Source organism: Phoenix dactylifera, chromosome 7, assembly GCF_009389715.1.
Source record: "Phoenix dactylifera cultivar Barhee BC4 chromosome 7, palm_55x_up_171113_PBpolish2nd_filt_p, whole genome shotgun sequence".
Taxonomy (NCBI): domain Eukaryota; kingdom Viridiplantae; phylum Streptophyta; class Magnoliopsida; order Arecales; family Arecaceae; genus Phoenix; species Phoenix dactylifera.
In genome coordinates, this window is record NC_052398.1 from 13,232,428 (window position 1) to 13,258,218 (window position 25,791).

Sequence of the window (25,791 nt, forward strand, 5' to 3'; positions counted from 1 at the left end):
TCGCCCCCCAACTTTAATGATAGACTTTACTTCCCACGTCCGAGCCCGCAAGCCGCTCGAACTCGGAAGTCGGGGGGTAGTGTTGGGGGAATAAGACTTTTCTCCCCCAATGACACGAATGCCCCCGAGAAGCCGCACAATCGCCGACCCTGGACAGCCGAAGTCGGCGTCCGACCTCGGAACGCCCGACCTCAAGACATCCGACCTCGAGACCTCCGACCTAGGAAAACCCTGATGTTCAAAGTCTACCCTTATCAGCCACCTACTACGGCCATGCCCCTCTGAGGTCCGGCCGAGGACCATACTCTGACGCCCCCCCCGGCATTTATTGCGCATGGCTACTGTAAACCTCCAGTTCACTCAACAATTAATGCGGATCTCCGGCTTACTCCACAATTAATGCGGATCTCCGGCTTACTCCACATTTAATGCGCATGGCTCCTGTCATCTACGGACTCTCAGCTCTCCACGGCAAGTTAGCCCAGCAGAGTCTAGTCAACCATAATAAGTCTCTGATCTCGGCCATACCTCCGACACCAATGCAATAATTCGTCTGGTAGCATGCAAGCCCAGGTCGTACGACGACCTCACCGCCGACATCAATGCAATGATTCACCTGATCGTGCGCCGACCTGAACAACATGCCGAGCCGTACTACGGCCTCGCCCCGTTACATCACAGGTAAACCGACCCCCGCCTATAAAAGGGAACCTTGGCCCCTCAGGTGGGGGGGTTTTTGGAAAAAATTACGCACCCTACAAACACTGTTCTTCTCCTCCTTACACACTTGGCCCCCCTTCTGACTTGAGCGTCGGAGGGTCGGCGCCGGAAAATCCGGCCACCGGCTTATCTGCAGGCACCCCAGACGGAGGACGCCGCTCACCGACGGATCGCTGCCCCGCCATGAGAACCTGCTGATCCCTCTCTCCGACCACCCCAAACGGAGGACGCCGCCCGCCGACTGGCCGCCGCCCCGCCGTGGTGACCCGCTGCTCCCTCTCCCTCGACCGAAGATTGCCTCCGGGTCTAATTTCCAGCAACAGGACGGATTCCTTTGATCGAGAAATACAAAAGTAAAAGCACGATTGTGGAGATTCTATAACCTGCTTGTCAAATTGTGACTTGCGTGGAACTAGGAGTGGGCCTGATTCATGCCATGGCCCATACAGTTGCAAGGTGCTCTGGTACATACCGAGCCCATCACCCCTAGGTTTTATAAAGCCCAGGAGGCCGTCGTAAGAACGCTGAAGGCTATTGGCCTTCCGAGGTTAGGATGGGCATCAAAAGACTATGATTCCAGGTGAACCGGGAAGTTTAAAAGCTTTACCAACCATCCTCCTTGTCACTTGGTTTTGTTCCCAGACTTGTTCACAGAACAGCTCATAGTTCCCAGCACGAGTAGCTCTACCAGGTGCTGAGAGGAGTACAATATTTAAACAATAGAATAATTAGAGCATCCTTTGATCACCTAAAATGAGTCTAATCACACGGAAGAGCTGTGCCAGTGTTCATATACTAAATGGGAAGCGGGGCTCATGCTCCACCGCGCTTCCCTTCCCTTCCCTTTCTCCGTTTCTTCCTTCTTTATTTTTTTTTTCCTCTTTTGCTTCCACCAATCAAATGACCTAAGAAGTTGGACCCAGGTCAAACACTTTAATGAAACCTCATCCAACAACCAGAGTGCAACAGCAGAGCTATAGCGTAGTTTGATCCATTGTGTAAATCTTAACCGACCAGATTTATGATCTCCTCAATGCGATGCAAATCACTTCTTAACCAAATTAAGGGCTTCATCACAAGTCCAGTTGATATGATAACCAACCATCTTTTCAGGGTACCTGACAGGCCATGGTTGATGAAAGAGGACTCAAATTTTCTTCAACCAAACATCAGTTGGAACCCCTTCATTGGAAAGGTGCCAGAGGTGGCTCATGACGAACCACCAATCTTTCCTCATACAAATATGTGTAGAACAGAAGCACAACCACAGATGAAAAAAACGCCGTCAGATAAACAAAAATAGGTCCCAGATATTGCTCCAACAAGGAGGCCAAAGTCTCAGAACTAACAAAGACATGTCTATGGTTTACATCAACAAACTGCACCAATAAGCCATCCGAATTATTTAGATGAAACATGGGATCATGTGCAAGCATCACCCAGAGCCTAGTCTATACGGCTCTGTACTAAGACATCTGATTCATTGCATATGCAAAAGCTAGCAGAACAGCTCCTTAATCCTGCATAAATATTCGACAAATTATTAAGGACAAATAAGCAAAGCTAATTCAACCAGAAGAAATCCATACGGCAACCAATAAGCCATCCGAATATATTGTGAGCTTGTCAATTTCCATGAGTGTTTATAATTCCTAAAGTTGAAAGCAGAAATCAGAAATCTATAAAGAAAAGAAAGTAAGTTAAGAGTCATATTGATAGACGAATTTTTCATAATTCAGTAAGGGAATGCAGTGGTCAGATATCAGAGCAATTTCTAGCCCGGACCTGTTGAATCAACATCTTTAGGAACATCAGCGGCTTTGTCACTACGTTAGATGAAGCATTATAAGAAGATATCGAGTTAACAAGAGCTGACATCATAAAACTAGTTATTAAGTTGAATTTTAAACTCCGGAACCAATGTCTTGTTTTAAGAGCTACCTTTCATTAGATAAAGCATATTACAAAAATTAGTTCTGCTTCTAAATCATATTAACATAATTTAGTAATTATGCTCCGCATAATAAATAATGAACTTGGTGGAAAATTTTCTTGGTGTGATATACTGGCTAAAGGACTCAAATGAAAACTGATGTAGCATGCCTCGACCAAACAACCAAAGTGATGCACTTAGAAATCTAGTTAGATTTAGCTTGTTTTTATGGTATGATAAGGCATCATGAATATAAACAACAGATAATTATAACATGAACCTCAAAGTCATCCAAGCTAACCCGAACCATTTCTAGCTAGGGTTTTAACAGATGATAACTCCGATCCTCCTATGGTAAAATTGAGTACAGTTTCATCATATGAAATCCGAACTTCCCAACTATGCAAGCTTTGAAGGAACTTCACCCTTTTTCTTCATTTTGTTGCATCAAACAATTTTTACAACAATCAAATGCTCTGGCATCATCCATGATCTCTAACGTATACTCAGAGCTGTTAACACGTCTTTTTTTAAAAGATTCACATGACTAATTGAATATCAATAACATAAATGCATCAAGAATTTCTCGGCATATTTCCAGTGCCTAGTAGACTGTATTGTTCAAAAACTTGCATTAACGCCGTTGCTTGAATTTGAAAATGAACAGACTCCCTATTTTCTTGGACTTAATACCCCAAAGCATCTTTCACCTTATGCAAATGAATTTGTTCTCATCATATTAGAAAGCCAAGAATTAACAGATTTTAACAATGTAACAATTTCTAAACTCTTCTATGCATCTCATTCTAATGCGGTTAATCCAATATTGTTCCCTCTTTCAATCAGCATCCAATGACAGGTATCTCAAAATATTAACAAAGTTTCCATATTTGAAATTACTTCATTTCAATATAAAAGAGAATATGCCCCTATAAATATCCCTAAATTCACCAACATTGATATTGTCTTCTCATCGTTCCTTGTCGCATGTCATTTTACAATAACTATCAATAAAACCCACTTCTTGTTAACTCCGCCATGGCCAGTCCCAACATGAAAAAGGTGGGAGAGTTGACGGCAAATTGACTACCGATTGTAAATATATATCTAACTATGAAATTGATCCTAATCTGATACACATAAATGTTAGGGCATCCCATGTTCTATGCAGCACGCCACAACCTGACCTGTTTGTGGTAGGAAGTGGGCAAGGATTGGTAAGGTCATTGTTCATAAGCGACCAGTTACAACGTAACCTGGTTGTAGACACAAATGAGTTGTAACTTGGTTGTAGACACAAATGAATAACGATTGTTTAGGCCATTGTCTATAAAAGACCCACTACAACGTGATCTGGTTGGAGAGACAAATGAGCAAGGGTTTGTTAGGTGTTTCCACTAAGCGACCTGCTTTAACTTATCTCAATTGTAGTGATAAATGAGCAGAGCATTTAGGATCAGAGAGTCTCTAGCATTAATAAACTAGAATGGCAGTCAATCGAATTACTAAAGAGACAAGAGAAATCATATCATGTAAAGAAGGTAACTGTACACAAGAAGAGAATTAGATTTGCTACTTGAAATTTTGGAACTTTGATCCCAAAGAGTAGAGAACTAGCAGACACAACAATATGTAGAAAAATTAATATTTCTTGCTTACAACAAATTAAATGGAAAGGTAGTAAACTCAAGGATAGAGAGGTTAGTTATAAACTATTGTATGTAGACCAGGTAAAAGATAATAGAAAAGCTGTGAGAATAGTAGCTTGATGGGAAGATAAATTTGTAGATGTAAAAATAGTAAGCAACATATTAGTAGCTCTTAAATTAGTTTTAAATGAGTAGGTTACAAATGTGCAAGGGTTACCCAGGATTAGAGACTCTTTTAGTAGTAATCTAGTAAAACAGCAGCCAATCAGAGTAGGAAGGAGATGAGAAATTACATCATGTAAAGGATACTATATTGAGGAAAAGAGTTATATTTTCTTTTTGGAATGCTGGAACATTGAATAGATAGAGTTAAGAACTAGTAGACACAATGACACATAGAAAAATCAATATTGCTTGCTTACAAGAAATTAAAGAAATGTAGTAAATTTAAGGATATAGGAGATGGTTATAAACTATTATATATAGGTAAAGAAAATAATAGAATTGCTGCAGAAATAGTTGCGAATAAGGAAAAAAAAAGATAAAATTGTTGATGTCAAAAAAGTAAGTGATAGATTAATAGCTATTAAATTAGTTTTAGATGACGAGATTATTAATGTACTTATACACCACAAGTACTAGAGAAAGAGGATTAAGAAATAATTTTGAAAAGAAATTGATAGATTGATACAAGATATTCCTGAAGGACAAAAGATGAGACACTTGTATGTGATGACTTAAATGGACAAATGACGAAGAGTGATATGGGATATGAGAGAGTATGTGGAGGATTTGGTTTGGGGATAGAAATTTAATAGGATATTCAATTCTTGAGTTTGCAACAACTTATGATCTAACACATTTTAAGAAGAGAGAGGAGCATTTAAGAACCTTACAGTGAATCAAATTTATCACAAATAGACTACTTTTCAAGAGAAAGATCAACGGACTCATTTGGTTCGCGGAAAAAGAAGGGGGAAAAGTATGGTCAACGAAAAAAACTAAAAAATGCCACTTGTTTGGTTGGAGTTTTGAAAGAAGAGAGATGGAAAAGTAGCAACCTCATAGGAATAAAATTTCTATATTTCATGGAAAAGAAAAACCCATGAGGAAACTAGGAAAGATACTTTCCCACCGATTGAAAATTGAGGTCCTTTTTTTACAAACTACTCTTAAGCCATCAAAATCTATAGATAAAGGTATAATAGGTATTTCACACAACTTTTCCAAAAAAAATAGATGCTCAATCAAATATAAGCCACTTTGGAATATACCACTTTTTTCTAGTCAACCAAATATGCCAAAACCATTTTTCCATGCATCATATTCCCAGCAATCATCTTCTTAGAAAAAATATTCTAATGAAAAAAAATTCTTCCCACAAACCAAACAAGTCCAACATATAAGTGTAGAAATGCTTTCTATATTTTCAATATAAAATTTATCTAATAGATTCCTGATGTCATGCTTCCCAATTTTATAGGCCAGAAAGAATCAATCAACAAAATCAGTTGATTTGTTTGGAGAAGAAGAGTAAGTTGTCTAGTTCCTGTCTCATGTATTTTTGATTTTTAAATTCAGCAATATCAAATGCAGTCTAAAAATATCTAATGCAATCTAAAAGTATCCATTATTGGATCACATGGCTGTACTATCATAATATGTTGCTCTCTCTCACCCTATGAGAGAGTTTAACTAGTCTTAGAGTTATACATTAAGTGCATAAAAAAAAGGAAAAAATTAAGAAATATCAAGAGATAAGATGGTGGAATTTAAAAAGGGAAATGCCATATCTTTGAGGGATTATTCACGAAAGGAGGGAAATTAGAATTTAAGAACAAAAATCAAATAAAATGTGGGACCAAATGGTCAATTGTATGAAGAGGGTAGCTAAAGATGATCTGGAAGAGTCAACAAAAAAAAAAAAAAAACAAGTAGAGTATAGCAAAAATGAGTGTTTAGATGGATGCATGGTAAATCTAGAAGAGATAAAACAAGAAATGAATATATTAAAGGAGCTGTAGGAGTTGCACACACACACACATTATATTAAAGGAAAAATTGAGTCCTCTTGAGCAGCAAAATTATGAAATTCAAACCAAAAGAAAGTCGACCAATAGGAGTGAATAATCAAAATTTAGAATCTTCAAACAGAGGCATCCTGGTGATCATAATGTATGTATGCACGTACGTATGTATGTGTGTATGCATGTAAGCATATGCAAATACTCAAATAAACTTGCATTTTAGTTCAATCTATGACAGTTAGGCTTTAGAATGGATTGTGTTAAATATAAAATTAAGTCCTCTTAACTAGAGCAGTTAAATTATGAAATTCAAACCAAACAAAGCCAGCGAATAGAATGTTGAGTGGATAGTCGATGTACAGAAACCTTAAAGGCATCTTGGTGACTGATACCACCTTGTTCTTCACCATTTAGCATCATAGATTGTTGTTAACAACGACATAATTGTGGGAAACATTTCTTGTCTCTAGAATTCCACAGAGCTGAAAATAAGCCCCCTCAGCTATCAAAAATTGCCTATATATATGGATGTTGAATGGTGACAAAACAACAATTTTTAAATAAATCTTTGATGGGAGCATGAAGCACATGTTGGTTACACCCAGCTTGGCAAAGTGAAATACAGTCAATTTCTAAATTGCATAGGTTTGAAAAGACAATCATAATTGTATATAACTTAATGTATTCCATTACAAAAATGTCAGCCAACAAATACAACAATTAATCCTATATAATTTCTTCACTAATGCATGTTATCCATAAAAGCTAACATAATACACGGTCTTAAAAGATAACCCAGACAAAAAAGACTGATGTCTAACTTCCCATGTTGCCCCTTCTCATCTGGCACTGCACAGGCTACCACATTAAGGAGCAACAGGCAAGTCACAAATAACACGTTAAATTTTTAAGCAAGATTCATATGTTACAAAATATTTTTGTAGGCAAAAGGGAACATGATTGGAGAAATATAACTCATCATAAAGTGAATGAGTTAGCATACCTCATCATCATCGTCATCATCATCATCCTGTTTCTTGAGGCGGGTGGTCCCACCTTCTTTGCTAATAGGCAGCTTCATTCGTCCAAATGGTGTGTCCACATCAATATTTCCTTTTAGAGAATAACCAGTACCTCGTCCTCTTATCATGTCCCAAAGAGCAGAACCAAAGTCCTTCGGCCTGAAAGTGATTGGAATCTCCATCTTAGTAATTCCATTTTTCTCCAGCTTTATAGATTTTGTGAGCTCTGCAGCTCCAATGCTCACATCAGAGAGCCAAATTTCATAATCTAATGCATTGAGTCCCAGGTCAAAGTCATTCTTATTCTCAAGCTTCAGATGGAGGGTGGCCGTTGTTTCTTCAAAAGAGAACTTATTAAAGTGTATCTTTTCAAGATCAACATCTGGCTTGTAAGGCACAGGAATCTCACCCTTCTTCTCCAAAGGCAGGGTAAGCCTTCCAAAAATCGGAACATCGACGATGAGATCAACCTTGATCCTGTATGGAATGATGCTTCCCGGCTTGATATCATCATAAGTGTTTTTGATATCATCATATATTAATGTCACTGGTATCTTGACAGTCTCTGAACCATGAGCATGGATCGTTCCAGCATCAGGGATCAATCCAGACACAAGTTTCCTTCCATCGCTTTCAATTAAGTAATCTATGTCTATCAGAGGGATCGGAACGGGATTGGGGTTTGTAATCAGCACATCAACAACAATTTCTGCCTTCTCCAGATTGATGCTGGGAATATGAACTCCAGCAACATCTGCAGTAGGCTTTCCAAATCCTATTGCTCCCTCAATCTTCTCACCAATATCATGGATAAAATCCTTAACCTTCTCAATGAAGCCTCCCTTTTCTTCATGCTTATCTTCTTCCTTATGTTCTTTGTCTTTCACCTCTCGTTCGACTACTTCTGGCTTATCAGAGGATGCCATGCCTAAGAATACCAACTAAAGGTGTTATGCTAATAACAAGATATAATGTTCCAAAGTTTTAGAACTGAAAAATAAATATCAGCTACGACTTAGCATCTAAAGCAAAACTTCAGTTAGTAAATTTATTTCCTTCCTAACCAACTTAAAAAAGGAAAAATTGCTCATAAGCACAATGTAGATAGAAAAAAAGAGTGTTAAATTAGCAGATTAAGGCTATGGACTAACAGAAAAATACAGAAACATGATTTTAAGGAAAAAAAAACTTTTCTCCCAAAATTACCCAAGTAACAGCAATCAAAAGTTCGTAGAAAGAACAAGGATCTGAGACTACTCAACTCGAATGCTCATACACACCTAAATCCATTTTTATATAAAGAGTACAATCAACAGATCTCTTTAATGATCCAGTCATGCAATCAAGACAAAGAGCGTCAATAGAGCAAGATACATCAGAAATCGAAAAAATCTTTCCAATCAACAGATTTCTTTAATGATCCAGCCAATGCAATCAAGATTGGCATATATCAATAGATCATCGCACCACATTTTGACAGCACACTCGAAAGAAGTCAACTTCGAAGCAAATATTTCCAGAAAATTGACAGAAAGCTACCCCTTCGCTCACAAAACTAGCGAGCTGATATAGTCTACTGACGAAGTAAGAAATCTACTAAGAAAGACTGGATCTAACTAAGCAAACAACATTTACAAAATTGCACAAAAATAAGGTATTCTTTCTCTCTCAGAACAACTTGATCGACTAACAAGGGCATGCATAGAAATCAAGAAAACCACGAAAAGATGATCCAATTCAACGGTTTGAGAAGCTCAGATCGAGAGTCCTATGAATTCAAACTAGAGATCATTTACCGTTCTTCCGATCTTTTTGAGACCTGAGACCATACCTGAGAATGGGAATCGGGAATACGAAGCGAAGCCCGAGAAGACGGTGGAGGCCAGCAATCGTAGGTGATATGTATGAAGCGAGCTGCGCTCCGAACTTCCTGTTACGGACCCGGTGAGAGAAACTTGAAGCTACCACACCAACCGTTGAATCGGAAGAGGGCCGAGAGGTCGCCCGTCGCGGTTGGGAGGTGACGAGATCCAAGCGCGTGAGTGCGTGGCCTCGGGATGGAGAAGGTTCAGGAAGCGCGTCGAGAAGGGTTCCCTGCTACGCCACCTCAGAATTCCCCTGCAACGTCCAAACCGCTGTTAAGTCATCGAAGAGACGGACTTATACCGGTTTGGGACTTTCGGGGTATTGGTTGGGGAGGCATGTTTTTGATTTAAACAGGAAAGGGTGGGTACCGCTGTCCGTCCGCCACAAATGACGGTCGGTCCAATGCGGTACACGTGATGATGTACGGGATTTGCATGATGCCATGTTCGGAGAGTTTGATGGTGCCACGTGTTTCTGGGTCAGGTTTTGGATTTACCGCTGTTAGCCTGATGACGTTGAGCGTTTTGTACAAAAAAAAAAAGGATACACTCTTTTTTTTTCTTTTTTTTTTAATTATTATTTTATTTTAATAAGGTGAAACACGGTTGAAGCATACACTTGGGTTGATGCTGTGCGTCCTACGTGCATATAGCTGCAATGAGAGAGCTAGACCTTACAAATAAACCTAATACATTTGGGATTTACCTCTACTAGCCTTCTAATTATAATGTGGATGCTGTATTTAAATCCTTTTCACATTTCATATTATTGCTAACAAGATAAAAATTATATATTAAATAAATTAATATATTAACTAAAATTATGTAATAATTAATTATAAGATATAAACTAATAATTTTAAATTATTTACCATATGAATACTCCTATTAATGACAAGATTTAAATCCTTCTCACATTCCATATTATCATCAATTAGATAAAGCCATGTGTTAATTAAATAGATATGGAGTAAGAATATGGATATTGAAACCGTAAACAGATATATTAACTAAAATTATGTATTAATTAATTACAAGTTATAAATTAATGGCTTTAAATTATTTACCATATGAATACTTCTATTAATGATGAAATTTAAATTCTTCTCATATTCCATATTATCATTAATTAGATAAAGCTGTGTATTAATTTCTTTTGCTATAAAACAATTTTTGTTACATTTTTTTTAATAATGAGAAACAATTTGAGAGAGCCGAATCGATCCTCAGAGCTGCTCTTCACTCAGACATGGAAAAATGCCTACGACAAAAAGTACCCGGGCCATTCATCCAAAACAATGATGGCAAAGCACGTCTAATATGTTGCCTTAAATCCACTGAAGACTCCTCACCTGCAGGTTCTGTTGCTCAATGTATAATGCCCTAATGCCCGCAATCAGTCTCAATATGAGCACATCCACATTGAAAATGGAACCCAGCCCTTTTATCACAGTAAAGAAGATATAAACAAAGGAATGATCTGGAGAGGCACTATAATTCTTGGGAAAAAAAGAACCAAAGGCCTGGGGTTGTTGTTCTTCATGTCCTAAGTCTCTTAATAGCAGCCTAATGTTTATAGGCTCCTAACCAAGTGTTCAAGTAAGTTGGAGCTACCTACATGAGAAGGGGTATCCATAGGACTCGCCTAACAGTCATGCACAACAATTTCCCAATATTAAGCTTCTAAAGTTCTACCAACACGCCTCGTGTGTCAAAATTGAGAGAAGGAAAAGAAAAATGTTTTGACACTTTTTAAATTAATTTTTTAGAAAACGTCAAAAACTAAAAAAATATTTGGCTTCAAATTCTGACAATCTTCAGCATGGTTCAAAATTTTCAAAATTAATAAATTCAAATTAGGACAATTTATAGTACTCATAGTGCTACAATTTTAGATAAAGAAACCTGTTAGAGCAGAAAAAGGGGTTGCATCCCATCACGAGGTATTGTCCGCTTTGAGGGAGGCCCCCTACCTTTCCAAGACGGAAGATACCCCTCACAGCTTTGTCCAAAAGGCACCTCACAGATGGAGAGTGCTGGAGCAGCTCAGCCAGAGCGATGGTATTGTCCGCTTTGGGATTCGGTCACGCTCGGCCTTCTTCGGCTCTCTGGGTGCCGTCACCCTTCACGGTTTTGTCCCACATGGGGCGCCTCACGAGGGAAAAAGGATGGAGACCCTTTATAAATACAATCATTTCCATTACTCAAGCAGTAGGGGACTAAAAGTTTGTAGCCCCCTTTTACACCTCTAATAAAACCGTAGTAGATTTAAGTTTTGAACTAAGTCCTTGATCCAAACTTCAACCGATCGTACTACAAACACAGTCAGATTGAGGCCGGTTAGTGCTACTTGATGGCTATGCATTTGACCTTGATTTTCATGAGATTTTCTATAATCATGGCCTCATGACAATCTCATATAGGTGGGCCTTTCAAGGATACTCAAATAATGATAGTTTATAATCATGGCCTCACAACGATCTCATATAGATGAGTCTTTGAAGGCTTCTCAAGTAACTCAAGTTACGCAATAGAATTAAATGTAACAATCTAAGACCTCATCCAAAAAAGCTAGCCGAAAGGTATTATTTGAGTTTTTTAATCTTGTATGAGTACTCAAGATCTATCTAGTGAATAACTGATGTGGGACTAATACGCCCGCACAATCCCCACACTAAAAAAAATGCATGCATAAAAAAAATTATTTTAATCAATACTAAGTAATTGAAAAAATTTATTATAACTGATGTGGGACGAGGCCCTTATTAGGCAGATGTTCAGAGAGCAGCTTGCTGAGCGGGTTCTGGCGGTATCGATCCCGGTTGGGGAGATGGCGGACAGAAGGGTATGAATCTTGACCGAGAAAGCGGAGGTTCAAGCCCAGGATTTGTATGGCTTGGTCGGGAGGACTCCGGCACAGCAGCTGGAGGGCGCCTGGATTTGGAGACTTAGCATCCACCCCCGTATAGTATTGTTCCTTTGGAAGGTGGCGTGGGGGTGCTTGCCTACCAGAGGCGTGCTAGTGAGGAGGAAAGTACAGATCCTATCAGCGTGTGCAGTGTGCTCGGAGGTGGAGGAGACTATTTACCATGCTCTGATCGAGTGCCCACGGGCTAGCCAAATTTGGAGGAATGTCTCGGCCTTCCCCAACAATTGACAAATGTGGGCGTCTATTAGGGACTTTCTGGACTTCCTGAAGTCCTTGATGCGTGGTTTGGAGGATGAGGAGGCAGGGACGCGGGCAGCCTACCTGGCTTACTGCAGCTGGCTGGACAAGAATGCCTGCATTTTCAAGGACGGTGGCTCACACCCGAGGATGATGGCAGACAGAGCTCTTATGCACGCGGTGGAGTTTCTTGGCATCAATGCTGCTTTGCCTGCTGAGTTAGTTGGAAAAACCTGGGGCACCCATCTTGCTATTACAACGTTCAAGACTGTGCTTGTTTCTTGGGTGCCCCCACCATTTGGCTATTTCAAGGTGAACTTCGATGGCAGTATTGACAAGGGAGGGACACGCGGAACTGTGGGTTTTGTTATTAGAGACCACGATGCCAGGCTAGTGGTGGCAGGGCAATGGCAGATTTTCGACGCGTCTATCGCGGGTGCCGAGCTCAGAGCTGCATGGAAAGGTATCATCTATACGAGGCGAGTGCTAGGCACGAACAGCATTCTCCTTAAGGAAATCTCGACCACAATGATTGAGTAGGTTCGAGGTCAGGGGAGCATGATCGAGAAGAGGCCACTGTTCCACGAGATCTGCAGCCTACTAGGAGAGTGTATTCCACCAGGCCATGCACGTCTACAAGGAAGCAAATAGGGTCGCTAACTGGGTTGCCTCTTATGCGGCTTAGCATTCTGGTAGTTTCATTTGGACGGCCCACAGGCAGGGCGGTGCCGGAGTCCCTGGCTAGTTTTTTATTTTTTGACTCTGTTGGCTGCATTCACACCCACAGGGTGTGAGCCGCCATTGTACCAAAAAAAACAAATACTATAATTATTGTCTAATATCAACTATAATCTTGAGAGAAAAGAAAGGAATTTTATAATTCCACTTGAAGACGACAACAATGGAGGTCGAACGGTGTGCTTGAAATGTTGACACTTGGAACATGCCACCAAAACCGGCTATGTTTTTTTTTTTATCAATTCTGAAGAGGTAGAGCTTTGGAAATTGAGAGGCGGGCGGCTCTCTTCGGATACGCCCGACTTGACACGTCCTATCCATCGGTATGAGCTCACGTTGGCAACGGGTCTCATTTCCAAGGGATGGATATTCTTTGATGAATTGTAGAAGTTATGAAGACACAAAGACCAGCAAAATATGATTCATGTTTGAGTTATTTTTAATGTTTAGGTTAATGAAACTTCATGCTTAATTAGAATTTGCGATATAAAATAGGAAGCACATTATCTACTCTATTTTGATATAAAATATGCAAGTTATCCAAAAGAAAGAGGTTACAAAGCCAAATAATTAAAAAGAAGGTACCTTCTACGAACCAGAATAAATATTCCAATTGTGTAACAAGTAAGATACAAAGAAACCCTCAAGAATAAATGATGACATCACCAAATTAGATCGGATAACAAAAACTTTGGGGAACGAAAAGAAAAAAAGTTTCAATATTCACATATAAAATAGCAAAATAAACATTTTTGGACCAATCAGAATACAAATCTCACCTATTCAAGTTGACTGATGTGATCATAATTTTAAAGCTTTTTGAGTTGCAACTAAGGCTGTAAATGGGTCGGATTGACCCGTGACCCGACTCGATCTAACCCACTTAGACCCAACCCGCCCGTTTTGGAGGATCCGTGGGCCGGGTCGGAATCTAAAATTGGACCCGTTCCATTTTTCGGGTCGGATCTGAGTTTACTGAATTCCGACCCAACCCATTTGAAATTTGGGTAATTTTGAGTTTTCAATCCTACGACCCGACTCAATCCGAATCTGTAAAATTATTTGGGCCTACGGGCTATAGCCCACGAGGGTGCAAATACAAATTTCGAAAGCATGGATGAGTTGACCTGAACCGGACTTGACCTGAACCCGAACTAGATCCGATCCGAACTCGAATTTTTTTAGTTAGGTCTAGGTTATATATGGAGCTGAATGACCTGTTGGGTCAAAAAAATTGTAATGGTGGATCTGACTCAATCTTTTATCAGATTGGGTCTGTGTCCAAAATTAGGATCCGAACAAAAAACCAAGTTAGGTCGGGGTCACTCCTGACCCGATTCGACCCATTTGCACCTCTAATCGCACCATGTTCTCTTATAATGATGCGTGCAGCAAACAAATCATCGTATAAACAATGAGAATCAAGCCTTGTTTTAGAAAGAATTATTTTTTCACATAATACCCTGCCAGTCAACATAGAGTTTATATGTTCAGTAACCTCGATAAAAATTAGGAAGCAATACAATGTGAAATATTTGATTAACTTTTCATTTATAATTAATTTAAATACTTCCATCTAGCTTACAGTTGACTCTACCATACCCATCTTCTTTAGAATTCCACATGATCGGATCATTTATCTCGGTCCACATACTCTCCATTATCATGTTCCTTGCATAGTTGCATGCATGTTGGATATTTTGCAAGTCCTTATAAACCATTGTCAATCATCATTAAGCTTGATTTTATGCCCTGTGCCAACCAAATTACCCTGAAGCCCCCAAATTCATTGAAACCAAACCATCAACTGATGTTCCTAGCATGAATTTTTCATGATGATATCTATTGGACCATAATTCTGGATCTAATAAAAAATAGAGCAGACATGATCTCATGCTATCTAGACAGAGAGCTTGAATTCTACAGGTTCTATTCAGTCTAAGAGCAAATATGAACAAAAAAAAAATGTGACAAAAAGAAACATCAATAAAATTTGGATCAATCTTTTGCTCCAAATTACCCTCTGGTTGTTGAAGACGATGGTCCCGACTGGCACGATGATCCTGATGGATAGGGGTTCAACTTTGATCAGTTCTTCAATAACATCACAAGCTAGGAAGGGATGATGATGAAGCTAGGACAATGATAAGGAGTCTGTATGGCAGGATTATAATTACACTGCACCAATCAAAGACATTACTGCAAGAGTGGGAGGATACTGTGTTCAAAGATTTCAATCCTCTGATAATACTCATTCACAATCGATACAAAACATTGCTTTTTCCTTGTTCTCTTTAATCCCTCTTGCTGCATTGTGGCATTCACAAATGTCTCTCATAGAAGCATTTGGATATCATTTACAGGCCTTGAAAGAAGGAGAGGGCAGTGAATGAGCTGGAGAGAGGAGCGCAGATGTTTTGGGAATCTGGGTTGCCTTCGCCAAGACCAAGGCAGACTCTAAAAGTGATCATCTTTTACATTCTAACAAGAATTATATGGTGGCAGTGTAGCTGTGCATGCTTGTGTTGAGCAGGATCAGGTAGATGCTCTGCAAGTGGTGGCTTCCCTGAAATCCTCTTCACACATGCAGGGGAGATATGCACCATCTTGACAACCTACAATAGCTAATTGAAATGCCTCTAAAATACATTACCGTTTTGGTTGTTTCAGTGATTCGGACAACAGATGAGGGGTCAAAATAATGGTATTTTTCTTCTACAAAAGCAGGCAGGCGATCATTACTGGATAAATCAGTTGACCAGAACCGAAAGAAGATCCCATCTCTTTCACAAATGGAGCAATAATGGCTGGACCATCACTTTGTTTCCAAAATTATTTTTTGAGGGTAGACTCTGTTTCTGATATTAGATTACAAAAATCGTTGTATAGAGATAGTAATGTTGAATGACAAATTTACTGAAAAATGAATAAACTCTTGGGTCAGATCTTGGACCACATGAATTCATAGTGGTTAGCTTCCTCCTATGGAAATGTTTTTGCCCATGCATCGACCAGCGCCACCTAGTAGCCCTTATTCCCACGTATCCTTGCTCTCATGTCAACCTGAATTGCATCAAATGCGAAAATAAGATATCAAGCAAGCCAAGCAAATACCAGAAGATCATGAACTTATCCATTCTCCGCTCTGTTAAGCAGCCTAGTAGTAGTCATTCAGCATGAAAGTAGGGTGATAAGCAACGCAATAAGAACTTAAGAGGGCATGCGCATGCTAAATATCTAAAAAGATGGTGCAATTGTAATTTCATCAAGTCACTTAGATGTGCACTCTGGTTGGGGCAATTTAAGGATATTGACAATGACATGTAAGGTTTTATTCTTTAAATGAACGATCTTTGAGAGGGTGAGAGAGGTCCAACAATCATTTATTTTTCCGGCCTCATTTGAAGGTCATATCAATTAACACTTGAGGTAGTCAAGAGTTTGCAAGGTCGGGAAACTCAGCGGGCATCATGAAGTTGCTTATGTGTATTGTCCAATTGATTGACAATAAAAATAAAGGGGGAAGGCATGTAAAAAGAGCAGCATGTAAGTGGTCACATAAAGAAACCAATGTAGCTAATGACGAAGTGAATGAATAGAAACTTGATATTTTGGAAAACCTAAAATGTTGGAATTTTAAATCTATGACTGGAAACCCTACACCTGTGAAATACGGTCAGATGGTTCGATGTGAGACCACAAGCAAACAATCTGCATTCAAAACTTAAAAAATTGTCATGAAAGGTTTAAAAACATATACAAGTAAATTATAGCAACATAGACCTGAAGAAAGATGCTAACCAACAAGCTGCATTCCATCTTTACAAGGATTGGTTGGTGGATCAATGATTTCACCTGTCACACTTTGACTATGTTGGATGACCCACTTTCAGCCTTGTGTCACCATCTAAAGTTCTAAACCCAAATTTATAGTCTATGCAACTTTGAACAAGAGAGGGACAAAGACAAAACCTAGCGGGGACACTAACTTAATCTACAAGCAATTTAAAGAAATGCAATCAGGAAGTAACATAACAAGAAAGTTTCAGTTTCCACCTTGATATGCAACCTGTCATTATCAACATAATGTTGGGAAAAGCAATGCCTAGAATAAGAATTGAAGTGGTAGGCCAATAGCCCCATATATACTTTAGTTTCAGTCTGTATTGAATCATAAAGTGTGATATGCAAGGATCTAGGCCAGAATGTAACCTATGCTCTGATTCTTGCCATGGTACTAATATGGGCAAGTTAGATAAGAGGTAAGAAAGGGTAGGAAGATCTTTATTAAGGTAATGATTTAAACCAGTTTGTGAAAATAGCTGGAGATTTCATGTTGATAGTTGATCCAATCAATAATGATTGCATCATTTTCCAAATTAATAAGGGACATTTTATATCTGATAGTGATATATATTTTTATAGTTGTCTTTATTTTTCAAAAAATAATGTCAGTCTTTAAGAATATCTATAGTCTTATTTTGTGAAGATTGTGCCTGGGCACGTATGTAATGATTCAATCTGGTATTTTAGCTTAGAGTTTAGACCAAAGAAGAAATGATACACCTGTCAGGTTTGGAGAGTTTCCCTTACCTAGACAAGTGCTCTTGATTAAAATGGATTGTGGATGGTACAGGCATAAGTAGGCATAAGGCTTGGAATAATCCTTATGGCTGCCCAACAGAAAAGACAGGATAAGCCTTATTCCTGCCAAACAACATTTTGGAAGGAGGCATAATCTAAGGAATAGTTATGCCAATCAAACTCACCTATGACAAGCATAACTATTCCAGGGGAAGTTGTCATAAGCTGTTCATTACCATAAAGGCACCTTTTATGTTTTCCTTTTTACTTTTTTATGGACAAAAGACATCATCATTCAGAAGATTCCAAAAAAGGTACCTTTTGCTAGTCAAAAGTGGAGCTAAAAAATGGGCATAACTCATGGCATAATCCCATTGGCATAATTTTTACTATTCCCATTTCCTTATTCCCAACAAAATGCAGCCTTAATCTCCAGCAGAAAACAAGTGCAACCATGTAGTTGTCTCATAATATTGCTAGGCTGATCAAAGTTATTATTTTACAGCTTCATTGAATGAATTTTTGAAACTTTTCATCGAAATTGTTTGACATTATACTGATAGAAACACAAGATAATGCCTTTCCCTTTATTATAACTTTGTTGATGCACTTTAAATCTCGTGTTCTTGGTGTTTCTTGTGATCCTTAATGTTCCAAAATCTTTTGTTGGAGAGACACTTCAAGTTCCTATATATCATTGAATAGGACATGCAGTGGTTACTGATGATGGGTAGCAGGGCTTCCTGAGAAAAGACTCAAATGAGGAAAGTTCAATTTGCAACTTCTTGGGTTTAGGGGGAAAAATAGGAGGGAGGGAGGGAGAGAGAGAGAGAGAGTAAAAGAACTTTTCTGATGCTTGGATAAAAGATGAACATCAAAGTAAAAAAAACATAAATACTCAAGTGATCATAAAAATGTTGGGAGGATAATAAATGTATTCTGCAATTAACGAAGATTTTCCAAGAGTAGACAGATAATGCTGCGAGAAATTTGCAGAGCATCTGAAATTTAGAGGTGACAATCGGGTCGGGTTGGGTCATAAACAGGTCAGGTCAGAAAATCATAAACCTGAACCCGACCTGTTTATTAAACAGGTCAGAAATTACAACCTGAACCTATCATGTTTAGTAAACAGGTAACCCGACCCGACCCGTTTAACCTAATTAATAAACAGGTAACCTATTTGCCCAATCCGACCCGACCCGTTTAACCTATTTTTCCATCCGACCCGTTTAACCTGTTTACACCTGTTTAACCTGCCAACCCAACCAGTTTAACCTGCCCAACCCGACCTGTTTAGACCTGTTTAGACCCGTTTAACCTGTTTAGACTTGTTTAACCTGTTTAACCTGTTTAGACCTGTTTAACCTGCCCTACAGTTAAACGGGTTAAACGGTTTAAATGGGTCAGACATCTAAAATCCGTATCCGACCCAATTAATAATCAGGTTTAACGGATCGACCTGTTTACGACCCGAACCTGTTTAGGCCAAACCCAAACTTGTTTATGGCGGGTCGAACACGGATCGGGTTGGCGAGTCGGGTCATATTTTGCCACCCCTAATCTGGATGCATGTCAATTTTCTTTTCCAAAAAAAGGCATAGAAGTTTGTATTAGACTTTTCAAAGAAAAGCACATCACTATACAAAGTCGCTTAAAAGATTAGCATATGGTGCATTTATAAACACTCTAAGCACCGTGTGGGTTGAGAATTCAATAAATTATGTCCAAGCCTCTAAGGTGCTGACCCTCTTACACCCAAGTGCCAATATAGTGAGACTGAACCTTTTTTTTTTGCCTCTCCTCTTTTGCTCAAAAACATGGTTTTAGGCTTTTAGCCATCGAATAGTTATGCAAGTATATCTCTTCAAATTCAACTACATAGGAATGGGAATTGTACATGGATGATAGTTAAGGGTGCAAGCTAAAGTAGGTTTAGCTTATCAACAACAGCATCATCAAAGAGGCAACATTCCTCCAATATTGTAAGATGAGGTGACACATTTTTGCCTGTACAAATTGCACGTGAGTTAGCTAAATTACACAATCTAGCTTTGCAGTTTGTGGCTACTTTCTTTTCATCCGGTCACTTTCTAGTTCTTCATTTCATATGCACTAATAACAAATTTTACCAAGAAGAAATATCAGAAGTTAGAAAGCTATCACAAAAACAAAACCTACATGATTACACAACACGTTGACAACCACCGACCATTGAATAACCAGTCAAACTCAATTTTATCTTTTAACTATTAGAAATGGAAAAAAGAAAATAAATTAGGAAATATATTGTAAAAGTATCTAGGACTGTGACTTCATATAACTAGAATGCATAGGCATTCCTATATTCCATATCATTTTGTTAAATGAGTCTGTGGAACTTGGTAACATGCCTGGCCTCTCTTGCAGTTGAAGTATGTTTCCCTTAGGCCTACACATTCACTTGGTATGGAAGGCACCTTCTCACCTGCACATTCCCTGTATGGTCGCTTCTCAACCTGAATAAGCACAAAAAGTAGCTAAGACTAGATATAGGTTTCATCGCATTGAAAGAAGTGACGTAATAGCAAACTAATATAAAACATGGAATATAGAGTCAAACAAGCAAAAAAAAAGTCACTATTGTAATGACTATTTAATGCTGACTAAGCCATTTCAATGTGTCCAATATTATAGCCGAAAATTTTAAAGAAAATTCATGTTCATCAAAATATTGATAATACATTCAGCTTTTGAAAAGAAAAATAAGAAATTATTTGTCATCTATTGTGTTTTATAATTGTAACAATTGGTGTTCATGATAGCTTCATGTGTCCATGTGTACGGTTTCACATCTAGGGGTGTCAAATTGTCAATGGAGGCCAATGACCTACTAAACTGACCCAAAACATGGGGTTTGGGAATGAAATATAAACCCAATAGACTATTGGGCTCGGATTTTATTCTGAAATTAGACTGGAAGTCTTCTCGGGTTGTGGATGGGTTTGGGTAGATCCACACTTGAAAACCCAAAATATGACCTGATTATGAACATATCTACAAACATATACATACATATATATATATACACACAAATACATACATACATACATGTACGTACATATGTACGTATGTATGTAGACTTCCACACATCAATATATAATTGCATGTATTTATCATTTTTTCCTTTTAATTATAAAAGAAGAAAAACCAAGTAAAGACTAGTGAAACTGCAACCCATCTTGTCCATCAAATTCCTCTCCATGCCAGTTGTGGGAGTCGTTTTATAATATATTTGTTGGATCTAATATTTATACCGAGCTTGATTATCATAGGACCTTTTTCATTCTTCGTGTCTTTTGGCTGCACGGTGTTTAGGTAACAAAAGTAATTAACTTGTTGAATGCCTGATTTATACCCGATTCCCAACCTTTTTGGGGTCCAATGCTCAGCATGGATATAGAGTTTTAACTAGTTTTGAGTTTGGGTGTGGGTTTGGATCTAACAAATATATTCTGGATTTGTGTATGCATACGGCCAAACACAATCCAAACATGATCTGCCAACACTCCTAATTCACATCCCTTCCATTTGGGCCACCTTGACATAATAATCTGAAAATAAACTACAAATCAGCAACCAAAATTTCACTCTCTCTACCTTCCCACATACCCCATCATTTCATTCTCTGCCCCTTCCAAAACATCAACTTTTATATTTTTTTCAAAAAGACATTTTCTCGCAGCCAAAGTCATTAAATTTCGGTTGTCTATCCGCTCATATATTTACACCTACAATTAATACATGAAAGTAACCCTGTGATGTGTGTTACCATGGAGGCAAGTTGTGTTGTCATTGGGAGGCATGCTCAACCAGATGAGAGCACACATATATCAGCAAATATTCTTCAGACAAAATTAAAGCCTTAATCCTATAGATGTCAAATTAATTGTAAAATGTCCAGATTGAAAAATCTACATCACATGATTTACAATATCTTTTAAAAAGATAAAATTCAAAACCTACATTTTTTTTAAAATTCCATCTTTATCGTGAAATGGTTCAAAAAAATTATGAAACAGCAAATGTTTTTGTCTAATTTATAGCCAAAAGCATATAAATTAGTTTGAATTTTGGTTAGTAAGCATTTTAGATGTTTAGATCAAGATCAGTATTTTGAATTCTCAATTTGCATGGGATACAAAAATTTTAGCTCACCAACTCCATTGGTACTGTTCATTTAGTTTCCTTTTGATGCAAGGTAAGAAAACTCCAAACACAACTTATTTTTAGATATCTGAAATATTGTATGGCATGATCAATGGTGGGGAACTTTTAAAGGCCTGTCATTGAGCTTGCATCGGTAGAATTGATACTTCAATTCTTTCAATTCCACCGAAAAGACACTAGCTTGAGCGAGAAAGAGAGAGAGATTAATGTCTTAGATGCTTTAAAAGGATGCAATTGTCTATTTTTCTCTACGTTTTCCCCTCCAAATGAGGCATCTAATAGAAAGCATAATAAGAAAAACAACTTAAGAGGAATGCAAAAAATAAAAAATACAAAAAGTCGTTATTTATCAAGAAATAGGGGTCATATCTTGGCCCATCTTTAATTGTATTTGCAGTAGACATTTCTGACACCAAATACTTTTCATATAGAATTTGTAAGTTCTGACTGTTTATAATGATAGGGTTGGTCCATCAGATTGTCAAGTACCATGTGCAACCATATCTACCATTAAAACTGGACAACTCAAACGCACCCAATTGAATTTCCTCCCATAAGCTTATGATGCTCCCATTAACTATCTTCAGCTAGTTCCTACCCTGAACCCCTCATCACCGCCCCAAGACAATGCAAAAATGAAAGGAAAAAAGTTTGGATTCAAAACTTCATGATCCCTTCATAACATATAACTCTAGTCACCATTTACCACAGTTTCTCCTCGCTCCTCAGCCATCGTATCAATTAAAATTATTAGGCTGATTCATTTCATCAATGTCACTATAGTCCAGCACAAAATACAGATCCTCCATTTCCCACCACCAACAAGAATCTCTTTGTACTCTCCTCAAATGAGCGGACGCTAAAGCCGCGGTCTTGAGTACCCAGGCATCACCCACCAAAGGCCAGAAAATAGCAGCTTGGATAAGAATAGATCTTCCGCCAAATGACAAAAGCCTACTCTCCACCTTATCAAACATCGGTCCACTCCTCCAACAATCACATTAAATCAAGAAACTCAGAATCAAATTAGTTATCAATGACACCTCTCTAAACATTTAACACACCGCAGATGATCAATTTAGCACTTAAAAACTGAAGTGCATGTGAGCCTTATCCTCAGGCACATTTTATCAGACACTTGTATAGCAATAAATGGAACGAGAAAATATGGCATATTCTCGTTCTCAAGTATCCCTATTTCCCCGAATCAGCCCTTTTTAAGTAATTGAAAAACTTCCTCGCTCATAATATGAGCTGATACATTCATAAACCACTTAATAAAAATATATAAGTTTGGTGAAGCTGAAATAAGGGGTAGGAATTCCCAAAATCAATGTAAATTGTTCCGCCAAGAAATGATTTATTGGACCTTATCGCAGAGAAGGGAAGCATGATCGACATCTCCCAATAATAACAATAATAATAATAATAATTACTGCGTTATCGATTCTCTCCAAATAGTTCCACAATATACATCTCGAAGCATAATATAAAACATTAAAAAAACAAAAAGGATAGGGAAAACGATTGTAGCATTGAATACCTTGACACAGTCGGATTCGCTGAGGCATTTCACGAGCTCCATGGCCAGGCCCTTGCATGACTTGGACATTTTTATGCACTTGGATTCGCCCCTTTCTTCTTTGAAACCAGAGACTGTTATCAGAGAGAGGGGAGCAAGAAGGGAAACTAGGGAAGCTTCGAGGCTCGAGATCAATCGGGTGGAGCCCGCGGTGCGACCAGGATCCGGTGAGAATAATTCGCCCATTTCCGTGCGCAAACGAGCCAAATGTGAACTAGCCAAGGTCGACTCCAGCTCGGCTTATCTGAGGGTTGGTCTTATGTCGAAAAAATTATGAGCTCCCGTTCGCAGAAGAAAAAATAAATCATTAAAATAATTTTTTTAAAAAAATAATTTTTAAGAATATGATGCCTAAAAAAAATAATTTTAGTATATTGGTTTGGTTATGTATAAGTGACACTTTGATCGACTTTTTCAAAAGAAAGGTGTATAGAATATTTATTATATTCTTAATAAAAAATATATACCCATGAGTTTTGATGGCTTAAAGAACCTAATTTTCAACCGGTGAAAAAACAATTTTTTTAGAATTTTTCTTTTTTATGAAATTTAAAAATCTTATTCATACTATTTTTCTATCTTTTTTCTATAAAAACTCTAATCAAATAAAAAATATTTTTTTGTTTTTCGTTGAACATATTTTATTTCTTCTTTTCCTATGAACCCAACGAGTCAAGTATACATCAGCTGTCAGCCAGAAACTTTCCAAGTCATATGCGCATTGCTTGCACAGTACTGGTATCTATATATTAATATTTTGAGATCTCTCTCTCCCTCTCCATATATGCTCCACAATTCTTTTGTTTATCCAAGGGAGGCTGCTAGGCTGCTTGTTGGTTATTCGGTCTTTCATAGTTCTTGGTTTTGAGCGAGATTTCCTCAGTTCTGCATTATCTCTTTATCAAGGTTCTAAAATTTAAACTCAGAAGTATTGAGTGAGATTTCCATGGTTCTTGGTTCATTGCATGAGTTTGAAATAATCTAACTCAGAAGTTACCCTTCCTGCAATTGGAAAGTAAGATTTGCCAACCTTTTTGTTTTGGGATTGTTCTTGAAGAACAAATAATGAGTTACTATCACTTTCCTGAATCGATGATAAGTAATTATTGAAAGGAATATGTGCATAACTTGTTGAAAGAGATTCAAATGGTTGATCTGAATCACAATGTTGTTTAGTGTGAAAGTTAGGAACTACATATACTCTCCGATGTACCAGCTAGGTATAGTTACTTTCTGAACTAACTAAAATGGTGAGGCCTGTGAGATGATATTGAAAGTTCATCAAGGGAACCAGGACTGTTCGTCCATGTACTTAATTGATGGTCGTAGATAAGATGGGGCAATAATTTCATTCAGAAACCGATTGATCCATTGCATGTTCCTTCACTTATCTTTAATTTATAACTCTTGAAGTGATTGCAGGTCTCAGTGCAAAACAAATTACCCAGTTCTAGTTTCTGTATATCACTTTGCACCTGGTGCATTCCATGTCATCAGATAGATGTATAAGTTTGGTTTCCACTAAGGTCCATTGAAGCAAGTAGAACAATGCTATGACAGTGCAATTTCCTTGATGCAAATTCCTCATCTCATCTACTGTCACTTGTTATTCCGGTCTGCAATCGATGAGAGCTACGAGGGATCCATCATCTCAAATACTGCACTTGTTGCGAGCTGCCGCTGGACCTTGAAATCGATAAGGTTAACCTGAACTTGTTGCAAGATAAATAGGGTGAAGTACAGACGTAGAACATCTTGACAGAGGATGCAGAGCAACACCAGAATTCCGCATGCAGGCTTTTTTAAAATGAGGACTAGTGGTAGTTCCTTGTGGTTATGATGTGCAACTTTTTCCTTCTTCAGTATAGTCGATGCCTTTTATGCTATGCAGCTTTATGTGTATCGGAATCCCATGGATTGCTCTTCTTTTCATTTCCTGTTGAGCATCAACCCCACTCCTTTCAGTGAAAGCCTCTTTATTTGGTGAAAGTGGGCAGGGTAGTGGAGGCATGGTTTCAGTGGCAGATCTCTGTGCCAGAGGTGGTTGTGTTAGACCAGCAAAAGCAGCAGTCCCCCTGATCCCTAGATTTTCTATCTTCAACTCTGAAAATAGGGGAATTTGGTGTATTAAGTTGACTGAGGTTCTGATGGTTGAGATGCATGTATTATTTTTACTTTAATATAATGGAACAGAAGATTGGATTTTCCAAAGTTGTTAATTTTTATCAACATTGCAATTAGTCTTAGGATTTCTTGGAGACTTTATCTCGCCTAATTCTGCTATTTTGAAGGATTA

At 38.2% G+C, this 25,791-nt stretch overlaps 2 protein-coding genes across 2 annotated transcripts; both read right to left on the reverse strand.

Moving 5' to 3' along the window:
- Positions 1-1,991: 1,991 nt before the first annotated feature.
- Positions 1,992-9,379, reverse strand: LOC103723663. Its single transcript, XM_008814641.4, has 3 exons — positions 9,183-9,379; positions 7,333-8,279; positions 1,992-2,240 (listed from the first exon to the last, which is right to left on the reverse strand). The coding sequence occupies exons 2-3, from the start codon at positions 8,275-8,277 to the stop codon at positions 2,235-2,237; spliced, it is 951 nt and encodes a 316-aa protein (XP_008812863.2). The 5' UTR covers positions 8,278-8,279; positions 9,183-9,379; the 3' UTR covers positions 1,992-2,234.
- Positions 9,380-15,864: 6,485 nt separating this feature from the next.
- Positions 15,865-23,693, reverse strand: LOC103723662 (cytochrome c oxidase assembly factor 5). The gene is made up of 3 exons (XM_008814639.3): positions 23,457-23,693; positions 20,098-20,202; positions 15,865-16,183 (listed from the first exon to the last, which is right to left on the reverse strand). Exons 1-3 carry the CDS (start codon positions 23,679-23,681, stop codon positions 16,142-16,144), a joined length of 372 nt encoding a protein of 123 aa, XP_008812861.3. The 5' UTR covers positions 23,682-23,693; the 3' UTR covers positions 15,865-16,141.
- Between the last annotated feature and the right edge of the window lie 2,098 nt (positions 23,694-25,791).

What these genes read in the sequence shown, in the direction of transcription:
- LOC103723663 (XM_008814641.4), bottom strand. Translation starts at nt 8,277, where the DNA reads ATGGCATCCTCTGATAAGCCAGAAGTAGTCGAACGAGAGGTGAAAGAC.
- LOC103723662 (XM_008814639.3), bottom strand. Translation starts at nt 23,681, where the DNA reads ATGGGCGAATTATTCTCACCGGATCCTGGTCGCACCGCGGGCTCCACC. An exon ending in GCGAATCCGACTGTGTCAAG is followed by an intron (nt 20,203 to 23,456) that starts GTATTCAATGCT and finishes GTGCTTATTCAG; the next exon opens with GTTGAGAAGCGACCATACAG. An exon ending in TCAACTGCAAGAGAGGCCAG is followed by an intron (nt 16,184 to 20,097) that starts GCATGTTACCAA and finishes GATGCAATTCAG; the next exon opens with GTTGACATGAGAGCAAGGAT.